This window comes from Haliotis rufescens, unplaced genomic scaffold (assembly GCF_023055435.1).
Source record: "Haliotis rufescens isolate VD_foot unplaced genomic scaffold, xgHalRufe1.0.p SCAF_20, whole genome shotgun sequence".
NCBI classification, from domain to species: Eukaryota; Metazoa; Mollusca; class Gastropoda; order Lepetellida; family Haliotidae; genus Haliotis; species Haliotis rufescens.
Genome location: NW_025963891.1, coordinates 7,241,036 through 7,267,857, shown reverse-complemented (window position 1 = coordinate 7,267,857; position 26,822 = coordinate 7,241,036). Strand labels below are relative to the sequence as shown.

The window sequence follows — 26,822 nt, the reverse complement described above, 5'->3', positions numbered from 1 at the left end:
AATGGAATGGTCAGGCCTGTAGGTACTTTGTGATGCAGATTAGAAACAAACCCCAGAATGTCCATTTAAGGAAAAAAACTTCTGTCAAAACCAAATGTAGACTTAAGAAAACCTTGAGTTCAGAGCTGAACGCTTGCATTAAAGTCAAACGCATAAATATTTATGATCTACACATCCTTTTGTATTCCTGCGGTGCTGCTGACTGGACGAAACGAAAAGTTCAGGGTATTAACACCCTCACAGAAGAATCATGTCAGACAAAAGATCCCACCACCCTCGCTCGTCCCTCAATCATCACTTATGTTCACCAATTATAATGGGATCGTGTGGTTTGATTGACGTGCTTGTAAACTCGATCAAATTCGATCACATGTGCTGTTGCTGAAGATTTCCCTTCTGTCGATCAGATTCGGGCAGCATTTCTACAGCCTCTGGCTGCTCAATTGCGTTCGAACGCTGAAGGGGTGCAAAACAATCAAAAATGTCATATTTCATTGATATCCATCCTCTTGTAAACAGTAGTTTGGTTCCCACTGACACCGATATTGTGAGGAAGAATCCGATGACGGCAATAAGTGTGCGGAAGGGAAACAACTGGCCATCCGTTTGGTTGTAGAAGGGAAAGTGTATCACAGCAGGGAAGTTGATCAGCTTGGCGCCACTGCATGCCCTCAGGGTGAACGCCACCACAAACCCCACAAAGGACCCGTACGTGTTACAGCTGCTTATGAAGAGAACGCAGATGAACTGTGGGAAGAGAATCACGTACATCAAGTCAGAGCAGAGGATGAAAAGTCCATAGACACTCTTTACAACGATGGCTATGATGGTGGCAAGGACACCAGCAGCAACGGTAGCCACTCTCATCACCCACACCATCTCCCGATCAGTGGCCTGAAACAAGATGGGAAGCAGAAGAGTAAAGATGCGTTCAAACACACTTACGTGGTTATTGAGTTTCCTTGTCAAATGAGTGTAGCAACAGCCAAAGTAAAATACTATAAATCTTAAAACCCAGATTATTTTACCGGTATAACGTCACTTGCTCTTTTGATTGATGGTGGTGCTTACGTTTTTTCTGATGATGCTCTTGTAAATGTTCTTGGTGAAGACTGAAGCCGTGCAAAGTGTGCTGGAGTCTGTGGATGACATGACGGCTGCTGAGACCGCACCCAGTCCAAGGATGGAAACAGTCATGGGGCAGAGGTACTGTAGCGCCATGGGCAGGATAAAGTGCATCTGTTCCTCGGCAAGGGGGATGTCACCCATATAACTAGTCTGATTCCAATCTGAGTGTTAAAGTATAGATGTGACAATTATCAGGAAACTCCTCGGTAAGGGGGATCAAACCCTTACAACCAGTCTCATTCCAATCTGAGTGTTCCAAATTGATATATTCGCCCATGCTTCAGGGGCATTCATAATTCGTATCACTGTCAAAACAAAAAGGAGATTTGTTTGGTTCACCTGTCTTACGCACATGTATTAGGGTTAGTGGCAATAGTCACAATAAGCAGACATATAGACAAACAAAACAAATACGATTGACGATAACTATTACAATGGAGATTACCTGCAGCAGATCCTGCGAACCCGATAACAGCAGGTGGTATGCTTAGAAGAAGACACATGATGCCAGCTGCTACCGATGACGCTACAGCTTGTCTTGTTGTACGGCAGGCCAATGTGCGTTGATACATCTCCTGTTCAATAGACAAGATGTTATCCCTGTTTTTATTAATACTTTTCTTTATAATTCCTTTAATAATTACTCACACACAGTATACTGACTCAGAGCCGACAAATCCTTCCATCTTCTTGATACCGAGCGCCAGGCAGGGTAACAACAAGTTCGATATTTTAACTTCTTTTGGGGATGCATGACCGTGGATTGACCCCTGGCCTTCTGCTATTGTATATACACCTTTATTTTGCCTCAAAGTGAGATTGACCAATCAGTAAAAATCCAAGATGGTTGATACTGACCTGATATGAGACCGTATAACGTCAGTAACAGCCATCTTGGATTTTTCAACACCCACCTCCCATATTTCACATGAAAATTCTGGTACAGAAATTCGTTATTCGACACTGTTTTGTGTTTTAATATAATTAAATTTGATGTGCAAGGACGTTCATGTTTTTTGGATCACGTTCGTGGCTTTAATAAGATATATATAAAGTTAAATTATCAACAAGGTTTGGCCTCTAAGGTTTGAAGAGTGGTCTCCCTTTGACCCTTAACGTCTTTGGTAGTAAGTGTTAAGTTTTGAGTTTTAGGTTTTGACATGACATGTGCGACAAAGATACCAAATAGCATAAACGTTCCGGCATAATAAATTCGTTATGGTGTCTTTAGTTTAGTCAATTAAAGACACCATAACTAATAATAGCATTGTTTATATTTCAGATTATGTATAGAATATTTGTGTAACCAGCCTTAACGCAAACAAATGGGATTCAGCATTGAGAATGTGTGTTACTAGCTTTGTATTCAATAAAGGTGACAACACTCTTTCCATAGACACAAGAAATCTTTGAATTTTTCGATGAAAGAGCATCCTCGATTGTACCTCAAACGTTGTGAAATGTACACATCAAAGGCTGGAGCTCCTGGAATGTGGTCAACACAAAGGTAAACTCTTGTGGAGAGTTGTTGTCACTCTGAAAATTTATGCACATATCTAAATATGAAACAGACCAGCCTGTCTCATTTGGCTCTTTCAGCTCAGGTGTGTAAATCAGTGGAAGAAAATTGACTATTTGAACATCATTGAACAATATCAAATCATCGATATACATGCAGCTTTTGTTCCCTTCCTTTAATATGGCCACGGGTGGGATATTGTGCATTGAGAATTGTTATTAATGGCTTCATATAGAACCAATGGGATTCTGCACTGACAATGTGTATCTCTAGTTTTTTAAACAACCAATAGGGTTCTGCAATGACTGTGTATTACTACCGTTATATACAACCAATAAACCACATGTCATTGAGCCTCATGTCATTAGGTCCCATGCCTTTGAGACACCTGTCATTAAGTAACATGACATTAAGTCACCTGTCACATGCATTTGAGGTCCCAATCTTTCGAATTGTCTGTCGGACAAAGTAACCGACAGAGCTACGTCCACACTGTTGATAACAGTGGAAATTAGCCTTGTTATGCTTAGGTTATGTTATAAGTATAATCGATTTGCAAGGTAACTTTCCATCTCTTTGAATAGCACGAGTTGGTTGATAATGGTTGTATCATCCAAAGCATACTTTGAACAAGGAAGGCTTGAGCAGTGCTACTGACGCCATGAGGGAGAGTCCGTCTTAATATCTGAATATAAACCGTAAACACCAGAGAATAACCAGTCCCGACCACCCCCCTAGACAGATTCTGTCTTGTTCGAAGGGTAAAATAGCTGTGATATTATCTATAGGGGTTTGCAAAAAGAATGTCCTGCCCTTCTGGGAGCACACTCCATTCACACAACTTGCATAAAAAAGAAAACATTTATTGCCTGATGCCGTACAGCAGTACTCCTGCCATCTGACAGCAGTCTGTAAACAAACCAGACAATCAAGTGAACGATGAACCGGAAAAGCCAGTGAGACGATAGAGCATTTACTGATTTAGTTGAAAGTAGTAACAACGATATGTTAATTTTGAATTACGCCTGCTGTGTCCTAGTGCAGAGATACTGGTGAAAAGACTCAGCATAAGCGATAAATACGACTGAGTTGCTGAGAAACTCGGGGACGTTATTGCATTAGCAGAAGCATCGATCCAGTTAAGTAAATATAAAACGTCAAAGCCAGAAAATAACAAGTCTCCATTATCAGCGAAACAGTTTCTATTTGGAGAAAAATAGCTGTGAAAATAATATGAATTGAATAATATGAAAATCAGTGATGACACCAGGTGTCAGTGACAAGGGAAAGCATGTGTTCTCAACCTCGCTCGGCTTCCCTGTTGTTGGGCTTTATTTGCAGGTATATCTTGCCAAAAACCTTTTTGCAAATTCCGTCATTGAGTGAGTGAGTGAGTGAGTGAGTAGGGTTAAACGCTGCTTTGAACAGTATTCCAGTTATATCATGGCGTGTCAGCTTAATTTTGGAGGAAAGCCCGTAGTGATGCAGGTCTTGGACGTTTACCACATCGGTGTAACCCACGGACAGGGGTATGGTGCTGACAAACCTAGAAACATAATCGGGGCGAACCAGGATTCGAACCCACAATCATAGGTTTCTTGCGTGTCCAAGAACAGTCGTGCGGTTGTAATGTTGGAATCATAATTATTAGCATGTATTGTTTGTTTTATCTACTAAAAACGTATTTGAAACCACTTTAATATGTTTTGTTGATATGTAATGACGTGCGACTATGTGAGCTGGCCGCCCTAGACAAGTCCTACCTGCCACGTTATGCCGCCAAGGATTAGAAGGCCATAACGGTCGAGAAAGTAACCTGTCTGCTGCAGAGACACTTCCCCTAGCCACGTGTCCTGGATCCTATGCAAGTCCACAGCTTGGTTGTTCACGACGAAGGGGGCGGCAGCAACCTAGAAGGACATTGTTGTACTGCATATAGGATGTAACCTCACCCTCATACATGGGGACATGTAACATTATACACCATTTCAGGTACAACACTGAAATTGTTCATTTTAAAAATACATACTCGCAGTAGTTCTCGTTTGTGTCCATTAACATATTTATCTGCTATTAGCTCCAGATGAACGCGCGGAATACATCATCTGGAAGCACGTACATGATTCGGAATTCTTCAGTAAGGAGAAATAGAACAATACAGAAATGGATACACGTGTGTGGTTATATCATATTTATATGTAGATCAGTGTTCTTGCTGTGATGCTGGTCTTACCAAGCCTACAGTTAAGCATATGAGCTGGACAATGTCTGTGTAGGCGACAGACCAGAGGCCGCCAACTAGGGTGTAAGAGACGCTGATGACGGCAGAAATAATAACAGACAGTGTTTCATCAAGGTCAAGGATGATAGCCATCGTGGAGCCTGAAACGAGAACATGAATCTTATGACTACTCACCCTGGACTGAGGAAGTTGTCCTCAGGCGATATAGCATATATAGACACCTAATTCTGAGAATAACATTGTTTATGGCGCATTGTGCCTTACTTACTTACTTTGGAGATTTAACGTGCGCTTTCCGACTGATGCGTATTTCGCACACGGGCCCGGCCAGGCCATTTAATGTGTTTCCGAAAGGGGCGAAAGTGGTGCGAGCAACCCAAGAGGGGGCTTTAGGGGTTGCTTATATAGAATTTGGGAATTTTGAGATGGTTGATGTTTGTTTGTTTATGTGATTTTGATTTGGTAGATTATTTTGTTTTTAGATGCGTTTTATTAGTTCCGTTTTGATTAAGAATACGCCTAAGGCCTTGAGGTTTTCTAGTTTATTTTGTGGGTTTAGTATTGCGTCTAGAGTGAGAGCCTTGTTTAGATTGAGGGTGGTTTGTAATGCGGTTCGATGTGTTAGGTAGTGTGTGCAGTGGATGAGTGTGTGTTCTGGGCTTTCTAGTTGTTTGCAGTGTGGGCAGTTACCTGTAGTGTGTTTTTAAAAAATAAATTAGGTGGTTATTTAGGTTGGTGTGTCCTGTTTGGAGTTTAGTGATTACTCTGTCGAATTTTTTTTGATGGATGGAGAGTTTTTGGTTTGGTTAGTGGTTTGCTGAGTACTTTTTTGATTTGGCTATTTGAGTTTAGATATAGGTTATGCCATTTTTTGGTGATTTTTTGCTTGTTTACACTTTTAATTTCTGATTTTGAGATGGGTAAGTCTAAGCTTATTTCTGGGATTTTGAGGGATTGTTTAGCTGCTTTATCGGCGTTTTCATTACCGTATATTCCTACGTGGGCGGGGATCCATAAGAATGTTATTTGTTTGCCTGCCTTAGTTAGATCGTTGGAGCTTTTAAGTATTTGATTTATTAATTTAGGTCGGTTTTTGGTATTTTTGTTTTGGAGGGCTTGCAGTCCACTTAGGGAGTCGGTAAGTATTAGGATTTTTGTGTGGTTTTTGGATTGTTGATTATGGAGGGCTGAGGCCATGTCCATTAGTTCTGCCATGAATATTGATTGGTTGTTCGGGAGTCGGAAGGATTGTGTGGTTTTAGCTGGTTGTGTGGTATGGACTCCGAAACCTGTGTGTTTGGAGGACGGATCTGAAGATCCGTCTGTGTAAATGTGACACCAATTTGGCCAATTTTCGTGTATGTATGCTGGTGTGGTAGTTTTAGCTATGTTTGGGTCGGTTTGTTTATTTATTTGGCTAGCTAGTGTTGTGTCTATTTTGGGTATTTTAAGTTTAGGGGTGAAGATATTTGATTGTTTGCAGTTTTGTTTAAGATTTTTAATTTGGTGTTCATTTAGGTAGTTTGTTATTCTTTGGGATATTGGGGTAAGTTAGGGGTGTTTACGCGCTAGAGCTTGGTTTTTGGGGCTGATGTTTTGGTTTATTTAGTTTTGGATGAGATGGTTTGATTGGGACGCGGCCCAGAAATTTAAGCTTAGCTGTTCCCTGCGTAGACTTAGTGGCATTTCTCCTGTTAAGGCCTGAAGTGAAGTGCAGGAGGTGCCATGTTGGGTGCGTGTAATACGTTTGAGAGCTTGATATTGTATTGAGTCAAGTTTTTTAGATAGAGAGTTGTTTAGGGTGTTGTATATGGCGCAGCCGTAGTCTAGTTTGGATCTAATTAGTGATATGTAGAGAGAGAGTAGGGTATCTTTGGAGGCTCCCCAGTTGGAGCCAGTTAGGCATCTTAGCGTGTTTAGGTCTTTACTGCATTTAGTTATAGGGTTTGGATGTGGGCATCCCAGGAGAGATGTTCATCGAAAATAGGTCCTAAGAATTTGGGTTGTTTTTGAAATTTGATTGTTTTGATGTTTAGCTGGAGGCGGGTTTCATGTTTTTATGTTTGAATACTATTCCTGTTGTTTTTTCTGAGTTAAGGGACAAGCCCCATTTATCGGCCCATTGTTGTATTTTATTAAGAGATTTTTGGAGTAAATTTTTGGCCATTTTAATGCTTTAGTGCGGATCCAGAGGGCTCCATCATCCGCGAATTATGATGTGTTTAGTTAAGGGGATAGGCCCTCGAATAGATCGTTTATCATTATATTGAAGAGGGTGGGGCTGAGGATACTGCCCTGGGGAGTGCCATTTTCTAGGGGACATTGTTCTGATAGTGTTTGGTCTATACCCACGGTTATTTTACGATTGTTTAGGAAGTCCTGGGTGTAGTTTATTATCTGAACTTTGAGTCCTATTTTTTAAAGTTTTTGTATTAGCCCGTCGTGCCATACCATGTCGAAAGCTTTAGAGAAGTCTAAGAAGATGCCTGTGGTATATTGTTTATTTAGTTGTCCTGTCTAAATATCTTGCTCTAGTCGGGCGAGGTTATCTAGGGTTGAGCGGCCAGGAGTGAAACTGCTTTGATCTGGGTTTATGATGTTATTTTGGGTTAGGTAATGTTGTAATCTATTTTTAGCCATTGATTCCATTACTTTGCATAAGTTTGAAGTTAGGGATATTGGTCTATATGAGTTAGCTTGATTAGCTGGTTTATTAGGTTTAGGGATTGGTATGACTGGGGCCTGTTTCCAGGGAGTAGGAACCTGTCCGTTTAGGTAGATGAGATTGTATAGTTTGAGTAGTGCCTGGAGTAGTTTTAGGGGGAGTTTTTTAATTATTTGGTAAGAAGTTAGGTCTAATCCTGGGGCTGTGCCCTTTTTCCTGTTTTGGATTACGTAGAGGAGCACCTCCATTGTGTAGGGTTGGTTTATTTCTAGATTGTTATTGTTTGGTTCTTTTGTGGGTTTGTTTTCTGTTTTAAGTTTATCTTGGAATTTTTAGCTGAAGTTGGTGTTACTGCTAACGGCCGAAAAGTGGTTGGCGAGATTATTTGCTTTTTGGGCGGGGTTGGTTGAGTTGTTAATGTTAGTTTTTTTATGTCGTTTTAAGCCTCTAATGGCGTGGATTTTGCGCCAGACCGTTCTGGCATCTGTACGGTTATTTATACCTTCGCAGAATTTTTTTCAGTCTCTACTTTTGGCTATTTGGACTAGTTTTTGAACCTGGTGGTTTAGTTCGTGGGCTATGTTTAGATGTTTGTGGTCGCGTTTTGCTTTATTGAAGGCTGATTTACGTTTTCGTCTAGTCTGTTCTATTTCCTCATTCCACCATGGTACCGTGGGTTTGCCTGTCTTAGATGTTTTGAAGGGGATGGAGGTTTTGGAAACGTTTATTATATAGTCTGTTAGGTTTTTACAATAGGTTTCTGGATAATTATTTTCTATTTCGTTTAAGTTAGCTTCGTTGCAGATATCTTGGAATTGGTCCCTGCCACCCATCGTATATATATTACCTGCCACCCATCGTGGTTATATTCCCTGCTACCCATCGTATGTATATTCCCTGCCACCCAACATAGGTATATTCCCTGCCACCCACCGTAGGTATATTCCCTGCCATCCATCGTATGTATATTCCCTGCCACCCATCGTATGTATATTACCTGCCACCCAACATAGGTATATTCCCTGCCACCCAATATAGGTATATTCCCTGCCACTCACCGTAGGTATATTCCCTGCCACCTATCGTATGTATATTACCTGCCACCCCTCGTAGGTATATTACCTTCCACCCATCGTATGTATATTACCTGCCACCCATCGTGGGTATATTCCTTGCCACCCAACGTATGTATATTCCCTGCCACCAATCGTAGGTATATTCCCTGCCACCCAACATAGGTATATTCCCTGCCACCCACCGTAGGTACATTCCCTGCCACCCATCGTAGGTATATTCCCTGTCACCCAACGTAGGTATATTCCCTGCCACCCATCGTATGTATATTCCCTGCCACCCATCGTTTGTATATTCCCTGTCACCCAACGTAGGTATATTCCCTGCCACCCATCGTAGGTATATTCCCTGCCACCCATCGTAGGTATATTCCCTGCCACCCATCGTATGTATATTCCCTGCCACCCAACGTATGTATATTCCCTGCCACCCATCGTAGGCATATTCCCTGCCACCCATCGCAGGTATATTCCCTGCCACCCATCGTATGTATATTCCCTGCCACCCATCGTATGTATATTACCTGCCACCCAACATAGATATATTCCCTGCCACCCATTGTATGTATATTCCCTGCCACCTATCGTATGTATATTCACTGCCACCCATCGTATTGATATTCCCTGCCACCCATCGTATGTATATTACCTGCCACCCAACATAGATATATTCCCTGCCACCCATCGTAGGTATATTCCCTGCTACCTATCGTATGTATATTCCCTGCCACCCATCGTATGTATATTCCCTGCCGCCCATCGTATGTATATTACCTGCCACCCAACATAGATATATTCCCTGCCACCCATCGTATGTATATTCCCTGCCACCCATCGTATGTATGTTCCCTGCCACCCATCGTATGTATATTCCCTGCCACCCAACGTAGGTATATTACCCGCCACCAAACATGTATACCTATATGTACTAGCCACCCATCGTATGTGTATTACCTGCAACCCATTAAATCTATGTTACCTGCCATCCATTTTATATATATTTTTACCTGCCACTAAAGTGTATCTATCACCTGGCATTCATCGAATGGCATGTATGCAATCAAATAACAAAAGCAATTGCTTCACACGTACCAAGGGCGGACAAAATGGCGGCTGTCCAGAAGAGATCTCCCAGGAACTGAGGTATGCACATGAGAGCGCCCATCAACCGTCCGTAGCGGTCTTGGAAAGGGTCAAACATTGTAACGCAGTTGTCTCGACGAAGTCGGGGACAAAAGAAAATACCACCTGTAAGAAACAAATACAGGATAATTGGTGCAATTCCCTTTCACCAGGGAGTCTATCTTTGTATGGTCTCCCTGCCTTTGCTACTTCATCCTACTGGACTAGAAATAGAAGAGGCCAGTGCAACTTGTTTCATGTCGAGATATGCATAACGAGAGTGATTGAGTTGGGATTAACGCCGCTTTTAACAGTATTCTAGTTATATCCTGGCGTGTCAGCTTAATGTGGGAAGAAAGCACGAAGTGATGCAGGTCTCAGACGTTTATCACTTCGTTGAAACCCACGAGCACAGGTATGGTGCTGACAAACCTAGAAACATAATCGGGGCGAACCGGGATTCGAACCCACAATCATAGGTTTCTGGCGTGCCCAGGGGACGCAACTCTGCACAGGCATAAAGAGAGTGACATAAAACTCTCTACCAGACTACATGACAAGAGGGATGACTTCATCTTTCCGACAGTCAAGTTTCCCCCGTGGAGCAACATTCCAGCAGCTAAGCCTTTGAGGTGTCTATATTTCACGTTTGAGGTACAATCGAGCAAGGTCATTCCATAAATACTTCAAAGAGCGTCGTATGACTCGTTATCGAAAGTTGTTTGATCAAGGTCACAACATTCAAGGACTCGGTAAATCTTTGAAAAGGTTTTATGGTGGGATTGTGATGGACATTTCCACATTTGACGCATCAGTGACCAGAATGATGTCCGTTGCAATTCCTATTTTGACTTACAGGTGAACAGCTGACATATCTGTGTATGTGTGCTACGGACGGGGCGGGATATGCTCACCTTTTCGCGAACACCTGGTATCATCATTATTTTCCAAAAGCTTACCAATGATAAGTGAGAGCGAGTAGCCAATTGGGGCCTGCATCCAAGCAAACCCTTTCTTGGCAACGATTTCTGCAGTCCCGTTGATGAAACCTCCGCCGACCCATGTTGCTGCAACACAAAAGAAAATAATATTTACTTTTACAGTAAAGTCTCTCTTTCTGTACCCTTTTGGGTAGTATGGGGTCGCCCAATATCCATGAATGTACCTGGTTAATATGTCACAAAGTCTGACCTTAAGGCACACCTTAGTGACAGTAAGCCCCAAATGCCAGTGAGTTGTACTGATAAACCCTTATATCTAAATATGCACTTGCATATATGTATATACTATCATACAACAACTGAAGTAGACAGTAGACAGTAAAAAGCAGTGTAAAGAGTAGTGGTAACAGCTTTAGTAGCCGAGCCATTAGTGATGTCATTTGATTGTGACGTCATGTAACAAATGACGTCACACTGGTTCGCAAAGCATTGTGATACAATTTCATTGCAGTGGTATCTACATTGTAGATATATAGAGGCTACTTCATGCTTTTTTGTCGAATACGATTTATATTTTGTCGAGTGAAGTCTCAAACCCCATACTGTTTCGAGATCGAAGATCGAGAAACAATATGGGGTTTGAGGCTTCACGAGACGAAATATAAATCGTATTCGACAAAAAAGCATGAAGTAGTCTATTTATTATATACATCTCCCATTTTTACATATTTTAAATTGAAATTTAGTCAGATCTTCCAGTCCGAGAACGACGATATTTCTCGCGTCTCGACCTGTTCACATACGACCTGTCGCTTTTACTACGATGAAGTAAATAGTTCGCTCAACTTATACTCATTTCAAATTGTCAAAGAAAACAAAATACAAATGTGAATCAAAAACATTTATTCAAATTGGCATTTTATCAATTTCTTAATGTATTATTGTATACAACTCATTGTCCTAACAATGTTTCGCACTAACGTCAATGCGTAGGAATACATAATAATCCAAAGTCAACAACGTAAAAGGATATAACAAACACTGAATATGAACGTGTAAAGGTAAGTCCAAACATATTCTGTTGCCAATATTTTATGACGAACATTATTTATGCCATATTTCAAGTTGATCTTGTCATTCTATTGCAAGCATGGTCTTTTCAATGGTGGTAACTCGTCTTCACGTGTGTTCGATGTTGTCGCATTTGCAGTGTTTTTTTCGGAGGACATTGATACATTGAACATGTCAGGCGATAGACGTATGTTAACATTTCCGTTGATGGTATTTCCAGACAACAAGCTTGTCAGAAAATGTTGATTCTGAAGGCGGTTGGACACAGTTTGCATCGCAAATCCACCCGGAATTGGTGCCGAGTCCGGATTTCGATCAGCTGTTGTGCCTCTGCTGCTGGCGGTGTTACTGTTCGACAGAATGCGAGATATTCCCTTCTGCTTTTCAGTATTCATACTTGAGTATGTTATTATGTATTTGGTATTTCATTACTTTAATGTCTTAAAACAACAAGTTTATAGGATGAGGCAAAATGTTTATTTTTTTTACCAATATATGTTCTCATAATATTCAAATTACCAACAAAATTAATATAACTACCTTTTACAAACACATTTTAACCATTGATAGTTAAAAAGGAAACTAAATTTGTTATTGTCCCCAGAATTATTAAATAAGTGTAGATAAAATTAATATATATTTTCACTTCAGTGGAATACCAACCTTCAAAATTTATTTCTAAATATGTTTTTTTCCATATACTTTTATTGTTTTAATATATGAAGTATTAATATTTCATAAATTCATCTTTTTTTGTTTACAGCTGTCTCCTCACCAGATATCTGAATGATGTCATTGGGAGAAACGCCACTGTCTGTCAACTTCTGGACCAGGTGTTTCCTCATACTGAACAAAAACCCAAATGATTCAGGTATATTCAATATCATGCCATTTATTTGATATTTATTATCTTATTTATTTTGACTTACTTTATGGCTGATTGTCATTGTAATTCCCAATATTATACTAAAGTGTTTATCCAAAACTAATATAGATATTGAATATTTACCTGTATGGTGTCAATCTTTTGTCATCAGCTATGTCAGCACCTTCTGTCATAGCCTTCATAATTCCATAAAGCTTGTTGACACCCAGTGGGGCATTTTTGTACCAGTACGACCGTTCCTTCCTGTTGTTATTGACTGCTAGAAAAAATGGACTGTCTGGTGTACAAGAGGCTGGTGGTCGTCTTTGTCTGTACAATTTATATGCATTGACAGGGCATCTTTCCAGGTCTTCTGGTGTTGCATAGGCTCTTGGTTTTATTTGCCCTATGTTTTTAGGATTATCCCCAGGTCTTGTTTTTGTTTGTCGCTCACTTATAAAGATAAGATACTCGGATCCATCATCATCATTTCTAATGTCAATGTCTCCCAAATGTAAATTTCTGGTTTCCTTTCCAGTTCTCATGCCGAAGTTCAGACAACAAATCATCCACATGGTGTGAAGGAGGCTGTGTGGGTTATCACTTCCGAGGGTCTTGACATCGTACATGGCATCAATATCCGTATCTGACAGCTCTTCAGCAGCCTTGGGTTTGTTGCCTTTACCCACTGATTTAAGTGCTTTTTGTTTGCATTTGAGTGTTTCTCTAGATCTTGCAAATGTGATATCGGATATGATGTTAAATGTAGAACCCATTTGTTTCATGTATCTTTGTAGGGAAGATTGGTAGCTTTTTAGACTGACTGGTTCATATTCTGATCCATCATTCTTTTTTACTGACAGAAAAAATCTTGACAAATAGGAATCTAAAGATACTGCATCGATTTCTTCAATTTTTCTAGTTTCCCCCTCAACCATCACTAGGTACTCACTGATAATTCTAATGTCTCTATATGTCTTCTTTCTTGTGTTTTCATTTTCCAGATCTCGAAGAAACCTTGAAACATCATCATCACTGATAGATTGATACCCTTTTATCACCAAGTATGCTGTAATCTATTGCAGATAATAAATTATCCACATCACCTCTCTCTATGTTGTCGCTCGTTTTGGCTAGCAGACGATCCAAGGGAGGTAATCATGAAACTATGTCCCTTTGTATCAAGGGGAAGTAACTCGAGATGAAAGTAGTTTCGGTTCAAACCTTATATTTTCACCGGTGAAAATATAAGCTTATATTTTCACTGCAGTGAAATATCATTTTTCAAATTTATTTCACAATACCATTTATATTTTCACTATATAGCTATATATTTCATACTTATGTATATAATAAATAGAGGTTATCACGCGAGTGTGTTTGGGGATGGTAAATATCCTGCATTAGGAATAAACATTGTATTTAGCGAGCCTTTCAAACATTGCAAGTTTTCCTGGAATGCGCGCATTAATATTTATTACGTCACAGGGTGAGTGATGTGTCAGTCGGGCAGTGACAGTAGCCAATATAGTTCCAACTGAAATCTTATACAGTGGCGAAGCAACATATACGCAAAACAACAATTGTTTTTATTTGCCTTTCGCGGCAATCCTCCAGTCTGTCCGCTAGAGTAACTACCCTTTGTCAAAGGGAAGCTACTCTAGCCCTAGTCTATGAGACGTCACGGCCACGGTCAGACGTTGTTAACACTCGGTCTGTCATAACGTTAAGAAGTGTAGTCAGATGGACACAAGGCGACAAAACGAAAAAGGTAACAATTCAAACATATTTCGGCCAAATCCAACTTTTTTAATTTGTGTAGAAGGTTTCAAGCCGCAGAGGTCTACAAGCACAGATATGGCTACTGATCCCGCAGTGTCGAAATTTATATCTCCAAAGTTACCAAAACTTATAAAATGCCTTAGCTACGTCACAGTAAGACACTGATTTTCAGTATATTAGACTGTTCTTTTGATAATGAAAGCAATTATCTCTGTAGTTTATCCAGATTCCCGATGGTTAAATCTGACTCGATCGCCGAATGACGAGGGCGACGCCATGTTTGCTTATAAACAGTGAAAGTAGTCCCTACTTGACCTTTGATATTTGCATCTCTATCCGCATATGACCCCAACGGATATCGTTTTTACCCGTTGGCTTTATCCTGCCGAGAAACCTACCCATTATATGATAAATAGAGAATACTACACTCATTCTCGTTAGATACCATTTATATAAAACAAGTGGACTTTCTATGGTATTTGACCGAGCGAAAGCGAGTTCACGAGATTCGTAAAAGCGGTATCTAAGAGAATGGGTGGTATTTTATTTATTACCCACGTTAAATATTATATTTAATTGTAAATACATGAAAACTTTCGCTCGTTGACAGACCAAACTGAAACCGGTTGCAAAATCTGGTAGCGCATGAATATTGATACATGCCCAAATATGAGCATTGTTGACATTTCTGTGCATATGCATTAACAAACATAACAGCACCGACGCTCAAGATCCTCTTAAAGAATTTCTTCAACTTAGGGTAATTCAAGCGCCATGTTGTTAGTACGAAGGACACCTATAAGAAAATTTGAAAAGTCACATCAGCGCCGCGCGTTAAATATCGGACCAACAGTCGGTCACTTGCGCTGCCGGGGTCCCGTCTGTGCATTCAAAATGTTTCGGTTTCCTTGATCTATCAGCTGATTTTATATCATGTCCGTACCATTTTGGAAGAGGGAAATCAGAGTGTTCGCCACAGACATCCATGTTAACTGTACCACTGTTTAAACCACAGTTTAAACTGGCTTCATTTCACCACGCTCATCCTTTTACGTTAAATCAAATTGAAAGTTGCGAAAGTGGACGGGTGCGTCACGCTCATGGGGAACATCTATTGATCGGTAGTCGTACATTGTAAATAGATATAGCTCGATTTTATAATGTCTGTAGAAGCTCTATGCATAACCTTTATAGAATACAAACTGAATTTGATGCGTGTGGTTTAATACAGTGTTTGTAAATATCATGAGATTGCTTCAGTTCTGCCTTGTTGTTGCAAAATGAATGGCGTCTCGCGATTATGTATGAATGAAAAAAGTGGTCCCTGTGTGACAGAGGTCACGGTTATCCAGTCAAAACGAATAAAACGAGGTCAAGCTTGTACGAAACACGTGTGATGTACGGATTTAGTATCTTACCACCTGTATCTTCACCACATGGGTAATAACTCTTGATCTCACCCACGCTATATCTCCTGTGTGAGCCAGTTTGGGATGATAAAGTTAGATAAATATTTCATTAACAAGAGGTGTCATATTTTACAGTGCATTCGTAGATTTCCTCATAGCGTTCGATTATGTAAACGGACAGGCTCTATAAACTTTATTCATCAGGGGTAAGTTCCAGTATGTTGAACTTATTACAAAGTATATATTTTAATATGTTAATATGGCGTATGAATCGCATTAGGAGTATTTCAGTTCTGGTATCGGAATAAGGCAGGTTGAGAAACTGGTTTTCTTCTTCTGAATTTAAAGCAGCGAATTCATGATGCATATGATTATGCAGATATGGAAAAACCGATTACCAGACTGTTCCTATCAATGAAGGAGTCCTTGTTTCGAAAAGTATTGATTTTGTAAAATACCGAGTAGCTCTATCACGTTTTAGGCTCAGTTCACATATGTTCATGATTGAAAAGGGGAGATGGGTTAAACCTAAATTAAAGTTAGAACAGCGTTTATGTTCATTTTGTGAAACTGATATAGAGGACGAATACAATGATTTAATAATGTGTCCAAAATATATGTATTTGCCAAATTACTCATATCTACACCCAAGTGTTTTCAAACTTGTCCAGTTGATGCAAGGCTGTCGCAGAAATGTTTTTTTTTTATTGGCAAAGTGAGTGTACCACATTATGAATGAAGGAAAGAATGCATTATGATCAAGATATGAAAATATTTTTAATTATGTATACACTCAGTCAACTTTAAGTCGGCTTGGTGTGTGGGGATTGGTGGGGGATTCATCTGAATTGTTGAGCCGTACACTGGATGTATACAGTGTTACCATTTGTGAGGCCTATAAATAAACTTTGATTTGACTTGTAATACATGTGATCTGGTCATGGCGGTTGTTGTTGTGTCCCTGCTCCGGAAAAAAATCTGAAATTGTGGGAAAAGGAGAAAAGTTTTCCAAGCATATGGAGGTGCATATGCTGTCTAGGTATATGGTGATCACAAATAGCAGGTATGGGGATAGATATCAGTATCTGGATAGTCAAAAAATGCGTTATTCGTCCACGAGGTCCACTTGTCGGCGCTAGATACCCCGGTATTAAGCTACCAGCTGGTGCCCTGCTGGGACGTAGACTGTTGCTTCTGTCTCCCCCACCCCACTCTCCGAAACAACAACCTGAAGGTGTACAGACTAGACTGTCACCTCACAACGCCTCTGGTCAAGTAATTACCCTATCTAATTCTGGCAGTGCATCCATTACCCTCAATTATCTCGCTATTACAGTGACAACAATACAGTCACAAATTGCTCAACTCAATCAGAAAATAGACGATTTCATACAGGTCTATGATGAAATGTTACGCGATTTGGAAAAAGAAAATGACTTTCTCAAGAAGAAAGTGTTTGATTTGGAGACCAAGACAGATAATATGAAGGTCCAATCACGTCGAAATAATTTGATTTTTCCCAGCATACCCGACAAGAGAGGTGAGACTTGGGTAGAGCGTGAGAAGGCAGTCAGAGATTTTATGGCCTCAACACTCTATCTTGACTCTGCTGATTCTATCAACACTGAAAGAGCCCAAAGATTACACTCACAGTCAACAAACAGGCCCATAATAGTGAGATTTCCTTTTTATACGGATAAATCTGAGGTTTCCGATGTGGCAAGGAAAGAGTTAAAATGAATAATGAATTTAGAGTAGCTGATGATTTTACGCAGAGAGTTCGAAACGTGCGATCGAAATTGTTTCCCTTTATGAAGCAGGCCAGGGACGATGGTAACACTGCCTATCTGAGTTATGATAAGCTGGTGATCGAGGGATCTGTGTTTGTGTTGGATGAGGAACAGGAGGGCCTATGTAAAGTGGGACAAAGACGTCACTGGGTGTCACGCAGACAGCCTATTGCAGAAACAACTTCAGCATGGAGTGCTTATACCCAGGCTGAGAGAGACTAGGGGTGCGGCCATGGCTACAGTCATAATCACTGGTAAAAATCACCATGATAAGAAAAACGCTTGCTTTGCATTCCCATGTCACAGTTTTGTTGGTACTTCAGACAAGTGTACAGACATTACTACAAATGTTATCGGTACATCAGGTACAGTTAATAATGTGATAGTTGCAGTAGCAACAGATAGAGTTCTTGACAGTACTGCAAAGGCTCAGAACGCAGAGTATCAATCTGACCCCAGTGTATCAGCCAGGAATGGTCAAGTCGATAATGTGGACATCACAACTGGAATCTGTACTTGGAATATTCACAGCTTGAAATCACAAGCTGAATGTTCTGATTTTATTTCATTTTGTAAAACTTTTAATATAATTTTTCACCTGGAAACTATGATATATCTATGCTTAACAACAATTTAAGTAATTACAACATTTTCGAATGTAAGGCTAAGCGATCTGTTAACCGTGGTCGGTTCTCAGGTGGCATTTCCGTTCGTATTATAATTATTTGTTACAATATTTTGAACGAATTTACTCCCTTTGGGATGACGCTCTGGTTTTCAGAATGAAGGATGAATTATCTCCCTTCCCAACATTCCTGGTGTTTGTTTACATCCACCCTGGGGGGGGGGGGGGCTCTCCTGTTTATGCTAACGAGGAGGACAGTGGTGTAGACAAGTTAGAACGCCAGTTAATACGTATTATCCATAATTATGGTGACTTATGTAAATTCATCCTATGTGGAGATTTTAATGCAAAGACAGGAATTAGATTATTTGATAGATGATGAGATAGATTATCTACCTATTGATAAAGAATACACTTCAGATGAATTTTATCAACAACGATGTGTCAGTGATTTTCATATTGATAAGTATGGTAGAGCATTACTTGATTTGTGTAAGTTACTTGGGGTTCACATCGTTAATGGTAGGACAAACTCAGACAGATCTTATTTTCATTTCTCACAGGAAGTAGTTCTGTAGATTATTATATTGTTTAATCGAGTTTATTTGAATGTATGTCAGTGGTTGAACGAACCGACTCAGATCACTTGCCTATTATTTGTCACTTCAAAGATCTTACTCCTTGTTCTTTTCAACAAGGGGGCCACGGGTGGCTCAGTTGTTTAAGGAGCCGCGATTCGCTGTGCAGAGTTGCGTCCCTTGGGCACTCCAGAAACCTATGATTGTGGTTCGCCCCGATTATGTTTCTAGGTTTGTCAGCACCATACCCGTGCTCGTGGGTTTCACCGAATGATAAACGTCTGAGACCTGCATCACTTCGGGCTTTCCTCCCACATAAAGCTGACACGCCGTGAAATAACTGGAATACTGTTCAAAACGGCATTAAACCAAACTCACTCACTTACTCACTCTTTTCAACAAAATAATAATGTCAACACTGCATCTGCCTCATTAACCACTGTACCAAAATATAGACTTTCTCCTGAGCAAGTTGTTTCCTACCAGCTCCATCTCGGTAATACGTTAAGTGGAGAAATGTTTAATGAGTTTATCCCAGCAGTTACTAAGCTCACTGACATTGTGATATGTTGCGCTACAATTGGTGGCGCTGTTTTTTCTTCGTCCAGTTAATGTCGTGTATCTCAGCAAGCCTGGTTTGACAGCGAGTGTCAGAATATGAAATCTAGAAAGTATTTATGTCTTAACAATTCCAGAAATCATAGGTGTGGTTTGAACTTTCACAGATATATAAGTGCAAAACCAAAATTTCAAAAAAGATTTGTGAACGTAAGAGAAAGCTGTATGACATAAACTTGAGTGAAGAAATCAAGTTAGCAGCGCATTATGGAAAACGTTTTGGAAAATACTTAAGAAGTTGTTACGTAAAAATCATCAGACAGTTCTATATATCTTAATGTATGTCTTTCCTATTTTCAGAATTTATTGAATCCAATGAGCATGACGGCCAAAACAGAATTTGACATATTTATATCGGATTTTTTTAATACTCATATGTGTGATGAATGTTCTGCTCTTCCATTCACGGAAGAATTGTTATCTGGTGAGATCACAGAAAAAGAAGTGAGGGCAGCATTACGAAGTCTTAAAAATGGTCAAGCGTCAGGCGTTGATGGAGCCCCACAAGATTTTTACGAAACATCAGGAGATTTTCTAATACCATATTTGTTGCTTTTATTCAATAAAATCCTTGATCCAGGTATTTTTCCCGATGCAAATCAGGAAATTTCAGTCAACCAAACAATTACAGAGGTATATCTGTTTTGAATGTCATAGGAAAACTATTTGCATTTATTGTTGAAAAATGACTTAGAATTTGGCTTGAAATAAATGATATGATATCTGAAACTCAAGCAGTTTTGCTCTGGGTATACTATAGTTGACAATATCTTTGTTCTAAGGTCTCTTTGCTCCAAATATTTATGTTAACCCACAGCTAGTTTTTATTGCGCATTTGTTGATTTCCGCAAAGCTTTTGTTTACGTTGATAGAAAAAAACTGCTGATCACAAAAGGATGTCGTGGAAAACTGTCAATAGTTCTTAAGAATATGTTTTCCTCAGTCAAAGCATGTATTAAAACTGACTCGGGTACAACTCTTTCTTTTACTACTTCCAGTGGTGTTCGTCAAGGTTGCATCTTAAGCCAAGTCTTATTCATCTTTTATATATAAACGTACTTGTTTCTAAAAATTACAAAGAATGTCATCATGGTGTGTTTGTGATATTATCTTATTGCTGTTCGCGGATGATGTTGCTCTGGTGTCCTACGATATGGTAGGCTTGCAGAAACACAGCTTAATGTTATGCAGTCCTTTTTTTTATTAATCCTCATGGTGCCTGGATGTCAGTCAGCCTGCATACCGCACTGTCATGACGTCGCTGTTTTAAAAACGTATACATTGTATCAAAAGTGTTACAACGTCTTTATTTCTTCACACAGTGTAACCAAATTGTATAACATGCAACTCGAGTTGATTGTCTTTCCATCAGTATCTAAAGTCACCAAATCCAAAAGATCTATGCACTGTCTGGCCATCGATAAAAGTGCTGGTATTATAAGTTTCCAACTTTTCTACATTAATCGTAATATGGAAGCACCCGAGTATGGCAAGCAAAGTCAAGTAAGCGCCCTTGTTTGAAATCTAAATGACCAATAATTCATATCATTGGTAAGTACATGTCCTAACAGTGATAGACATATGACATTTATGTTGAAGTACACTTTCACTAAGATTTCTCCGTGAGTTATATTTACCGCTAAAAAATCCCGATGAAATTGTGCGTGTTTTTGACGTCAAAACAGAATTGACGGAACAGGTCCTGATTAATTCATACGCAGAACGTTTCAAAGAATATGCCACAAAACGAATGCCAGTTTGGAATGTATATATTGAAGAAATCCCGGTTACGTCCATGTATGTTTCAGTGACCGTGCTATTTTATTAGTGATAAAAACAAACTTCGGGTTTTTTGACATCGTACATTTTCAAAGGACAAAATGTGAAAGATCGCTAAACAGCCCTAACAATACTCAAATTGACATCGCTCAATATCGGGCATCATTATCATTTCTTAATAATTAACAAGATTATACTAACGTTATACCACCCAAAACTAAGTACATGTAGATTCAATCAAAATTGTTGAAAAGTTTTCATTGGCAGCAAATCTATTCAACAAACCTATTTTCGATCACTCGCAACTCGGGCGCCAATTGTCATTGTTTCACTATGACCACCAGAACACTTCCACCTCGTCTCAGCTAGTATTTCGCACTTGGCTGCCTTACTTAGACCTTTGCTCAAAATATACTTGTATGGCCAGTCCATGAAATACCACTTTTTCTTTCATATTGATTGAAAATACGACTTTAGAAGTGTATTTACACCTAGCTAGGTATGTACATGTACATTTAAGGACATACGTGATAGTTTTTTCCACTAGTTCCATTCCATCCCATATTCTACTAAAGGAAAAGTTTTAAATAATTAATGGTCGTAGGTCAATGAAAGTAATGGAATTATTTGTCATAAAAGGAAAAATATATTCTTAGTATTTAACCAGCAAAATCTTCAATATAAATGGTTGTCAGTTAGTATTTCTTTCCTTTTTTCTTAATTTTGGCCTAGCTAAACTACAGCTTGGAGGGAAGATATACAAATTGAAAAGGTGAAAAAAGAACCACAAGAATGCTTTGATTTTGCTCTTAGACAAATATTTATTTAAAGAAAATCTATTCCATACTAAGGATACAAAACAAAGTAATTACTACTATGTCACTGATCGAAGTATTTGGTAATTTAGATAATGCAGAGTGAAAAAAGACATAAATAAAACTATATAAAACATCAGAACGAAATCACATTTACACTGAAAACATTTTGTCTTTCAGAATTCGATTATCTATATATTGTGAGTAGATCTAATTGATTTTACTGTACGTTGATGTTATAAATTGAACCATTCGAGATTCTAATAGATTAAGCTAAAATATTAAAAATCTAGGTTGTTTAATATTGGATCCATTTTGACAGCTTTCTCACTGTAAAAAATACATTCCCTTACTCAATTAAATGCACATTATTTTTTTTGGAATATCAAGCCTTCAAACAGATATGAAAAGCACATGTCAACATACCAAAATTAGAAAACTGCGCCAAATATTCTAACACTGTTAGTCAAATGATAAGCGGTCTCATTCACTCGTCGGTCGCCGTAAACATTTTCCAATCGTGATGTACTAGATATGCTTTCTAGTTCAGTCAAAGAGAATATTGTTATATGGAAAATGAAACCACGTGTATCCATTATACTACCACAACATTAGATCAGCTGTTTCATGTGACGTCATCCACGTCACAACACGCGAGGTCAAATCACGCGCACCTGTCCAAACGACAAATTCACAGCGGCGGGAAATCACCGACCGTCTATATATATAAGCCTATTCGAATAAAATTGCAGATTGTAACGAAATAAAATTAAGTTTACTCATTGCTGACATTTCAGATGACATATCAAATAAAAGTTGAAGACTTCCAATAGATTATCATACGTTAATCGAGAGTACAGTGTACATCAATAATTTGTAAATCTAATATTAATATTAGATCTAATATCCATGGCAGAATGTTGGAAATACGAGCTGATAATAATATATTCCATTTTCTGAAGAGATTAGTAATGTTTATTTGATGATATATATGCTTACACAATTCGTTATCAATTATCTTGTACAATCACAGCATGTATCATGTACATGAGACTCACGGAAAATACTATTTCAGCAAACCAATTACAGCGCCATTATCACAGTTTCAAAGAAAGGAAAAACTAATCGAAATCGAACTTAACAGCCACAGCGTATCCATAAGCGGTTAACCCAAATACAAAAAGGTATTGCTGTCAACATTGTAGAAGTTATGTTAATGTATTCAGTAGTTGCATTATGTTTGTATCGAGTGTACCATCGACAGAAACGGGGGCCGAGCTGCCACATGTGGAACCGACCTTGACACAATTTGTTTACAATATGGCGTCGACTCACGTTAGATGTCGTGGCCACACTTTTGAAATCTCCATTTGCGACAAAATGTGAAACAGTCAGGGCAAGTCACACACACGGGCAGGTAGTTTAAGAAATCACACATGACTCTTTGTCATTTCATATGAAAAAAAGTAGCAGTTATTTGTCTGAACGGGCGAGCATGTAGGACAACCGGTAGACAAGAAATCGCGGCACAGATATGCCAACGTGCCCTGTCGATCACTTCGGGCTTGGCTATTCAATGTTTAGGTTTAAATCATGAACTTCCTGCCCATAAACATACACTATGCCACCTTAATATTAACGATTATAGCTATCTTTCCATATCTTTGATTTGAATGTTTTCTGTAAATCAGCATCATAAACAAAAAGACAATCTGCACTGTCGTTTCGTCTGTAGCGCCGTGCTAAATCGTCATGACACACAGTCGATAAACATGCAATACTTGAACAAAAAAATTCCGTGGCCGACGAAACGTTAGTACTCTTACGCCAATAACTGTACAGTGGGGACAAGTAAAGCTTTCTGACCAGTCCGATCAGATTTCTTTTTCAAATTGGCTGTCTGATATAATAATAGGTACGTGTATGCAACCTGGGTGCATAATAAAAAATTGCCTTCATTCGCATGAAGTTCAACATGGCAGAAAAAGATCGAGAAGCGCGGTAACCACTTTACTAATCTCGCCATATTTCGCAATCCGTAGCACTGCATAAAATATGAGTTACACGATATTAACGTTGAGATGATTAGGGTGATGGTGGTTATAAATTCATTCAATGAACGTCATAATTGTAATGGAAATATAGACTGTCGTTTTCTCATGTGTACCGACCATTCCGCCATTAACGACAGTCGATAAAAATATACAAAACGTATAAATAAACTTGTTCGCAAAGGAGTGAACAGAAATCTATTTACGTGAATAAGTATACAGTTATGAGAAACATGTCTTTCTGACCACACTGGTCACATTATTTCTTATGAACAAGGATTTTGTCTGAAAATATTTACGTGTATGTGACATTGGTGCATAATCAAAATTCGCCGTCATTCGCTCGGTGTTCAAACATGGCAGAGAAAGGCCGAGAAGCGCGGTAGCCACTTTACTAATCTCTCAATATTTCGTAATCCGTAGCATTGTATAAAGAATGAGTTGCACGATGCTAAAGCTAAGATGATTGGGATTGTGATGGTTATAATTTTGACTTTGTGCACTAAGTGTTTGATATCTAAATTCACGGTTTAAAAAGGGCATTTTCTCGGGACCATATATGGTCCCTTGGCACTATGCGGATGTGAAAAGTGAGGGACCATATATGGTCCCGTGGCACCAAGAGGGTTAAGAGGGGTTTAAACCTTAAAAAACCAATGTTATTGTTTTTAGAAATGGTGGAATTGTATCGAAGCATGAAAATTGTATATGGTGATAAACATTTAAAAATTGCAAGTTATTACAAGTATTTAGAACTATTAATGTCCTCAACATTAAATTGGTCCAATGTTTGTAAGACCTTAGCGCTACAGGCATCTTCGGCAATGTTTCCTGTTTAATAATTATTGAAGGAAAACAAATATATATCATTTTCCACAGCAAACTCGATATTTGATGGTAAAATTCTACCTATTTTGTTGTACGGCTCGGAAATAAAGGGCATTAAATATTTTGAATCCATTGAGAGAAAGTTCACACTTTGTATTTTAAGCAGTTTTTATGCATTGGTAAATATGCTTAAAAAAAGGCAGTACTTGGTGAAACTGGCCGCTGTAATATATATGTACATAGCCAGCTGCGTGTTTTTAAATATTGTATAACATTATTAATAATGGAAGCTCACATGTACCCATTTGAATGTTACAAAATGCTAAAGTAATTAGATGGTGAAGGGAAAACGATTGGGTGTCTGGTCTAAGAAGCATATTATTTAATACTGGATTTTCCTTTGCATGGATCTCACAAGACACAGGTAATGAAAAACAATTTTACATAACTTTAAACTAAGATTATTAGACATATTTCAGCAAAACTGTCACCAACAAGTTTCCTCTTCACACTTCCTCAAGTATTGTGCTAGTTTTAAATCATTGTTACAACCAGAAAAATATTTAAGCATATAACAAAATAAAACCCTAATGAGAGCTCTTTGTAAATATAAAATATCTCAGTCTCCATAATTACCTTGTCAATACATATCGTAGAACCAAGGATAGTGATTTTGAACTCTGCACAGCGAACTGCGGCGCCTTAGACGACTGGGCCACCCGTGCAACCAGAGATCCTCCAGAAAACATACTGCTGTAAAAGCTATACCTATGTTGTGGGTGTATACTGCTATCTCTATCATCTTGTTATTTTCAGAAACACGTCAGAAACGAATGTGAAACACAAAACAAAGTGTGTATAATGTGGTTTTTTTCTCTTTTGACAAACTACGCACAATTTATGGATAAGAATTCTTTAATACTGTAAAGGCGACGTTTCGGTATAGATCCTCATACCGTTGTCAAGCATTCAATGTTTTCAATAAATTGTGTCTTCTTTGTCATCCGTCAACTTCTAAGTAATGCCTATCAAACATTTTTTCTCTTTCGTCTGATTAAGTGAGTGAGTGAGTGAGTATGGTTTTACGCCGCTTTTAGCAATATTCCAGCAATATCACGGCGGGGGACACAACAAAAGGCTTCACACATTGTAGCCATGTCGGGAATCGAACCCGGGTCTTCGTCGGGACGAGCTAACGCTTTAACCACTAGGCTACCCGACCGCCCCTTCGTCTGATTAATGATAATACTAATGATTTCAATATAGTTTGTTACATTGAATTGAAAATTAAGTATGACTTTTGCATCTTATTGTCATCTCAATGTTGCTTTTTGGAATATATAATTTCCAACCCTCATTCCCAATACATAACATAGAAAAAGGACTGTGCAGTCACCAGTTGCATTTTGTTGATGTTTCGATGATGATGATGATGATGATGATGATCGTAATAATAAGCATAATTGTTTTTACCTGTTATCGTAAACAAGGACATGACAATACCCATGTTTCGATCAGCTAATATGATCCCAACGACTGTCTTTGATCTTTTCTTTCTCCCAGCGACAACGCCGACGACGAGGATGATGATGTAGAAGATGATGACGGAGATTAGCCCGGGGATGTTGACTGTCATCTTAAGGTCGTGTTCAGACTAGAAACTGAAGAACAAAACTGAATATTACAAACCAGATAACAACACACTGTCGCTGAATGCGACATAACCTGTTTGTATCACCTGTGAAATAAAGAACCCAGTGAAGGTCATTACTTCATGTGTCATCAATGATTTTCATTGATGCCTTCATGTAATTTTCACCGCTATTATGCCGTTTACACTCAAAGGAATCAGTTCCGTTGGATAGTCGAGACTGGTTTTTCTCTGGCGTTGACCTTATATATTTATGTGGATCAGCTTTCA

The 26,822-nt window shown here is 38.9% G+C and overlaps 1 protein-coding gene and 1 long non-coding RNA gene across 2 annotated transcripts; one reads left to right on the top strand and one right to left on the bottom strand.

Annotated features, from left to right (window-relative positions):
• Positions 1-161: 161 nt before the first annotated feature.
• LOC124133082 (high-affinity choline transporter 1-like) lies at positions 162-26,557 on the bottom strand. The gene is made up of 8 exons (XM_048400806.1): positions 26,375-26,557; positions 10,709-10,816; positions 9,720-9,875; positions 4,881-5,029; positions 4,411-4,557; positions 1,574-1,703; positions 1,072-1,289; positions 162-894 (listed from the first exon to the last, which is right to left on the bottom strand). The coding sequence occupies exons 1-8, from the start codon at positions 26,535-26,537 to the stop codon at positions 367-369; spliced, it is 1,599 nt and encodes a 532-aa protein (XP_048256763.1). The 5' UTR covers positions 26,538-26,557; the 3' UTR covers positions 162-366.
• On the top strand, positions 12,556-13,725 carry LOC125382670. Its single transcript, XR_007222525.1, has 3 exons — positions 12,556-12,632; positions 13,165-13,296; positions 13,631-13,725. It is a non-coding gene; the product is annotated as an uncharacterized LOC125382670 (long non-coding RNA).
• Positions 26,558-26,822: the final 265 nt, after the last annotated feature.

Coding starts and splice junctions, on each gene's coding strand:
- LOC124133082 (XM_048400806.1), bottom strand. CDS start 26,537: ATGACAGTCAACATCCCCGGGCTAATCTCCGTCATCATCTTCTACATC. Junction 1,704..4,410: donor TTGGCGGCATAACGTGGCAG/GTAGGACTTGTC, acceptor TCTATTGAACAG/GAGATGTATCAACGCACATT. Junction 895..1,071: donor AGAGCATCATCAGAAAAAAC/GTAAGCACCACC, acceptor ATCTTGTTTCAG/GCCACTGATCGGGAGATGGT.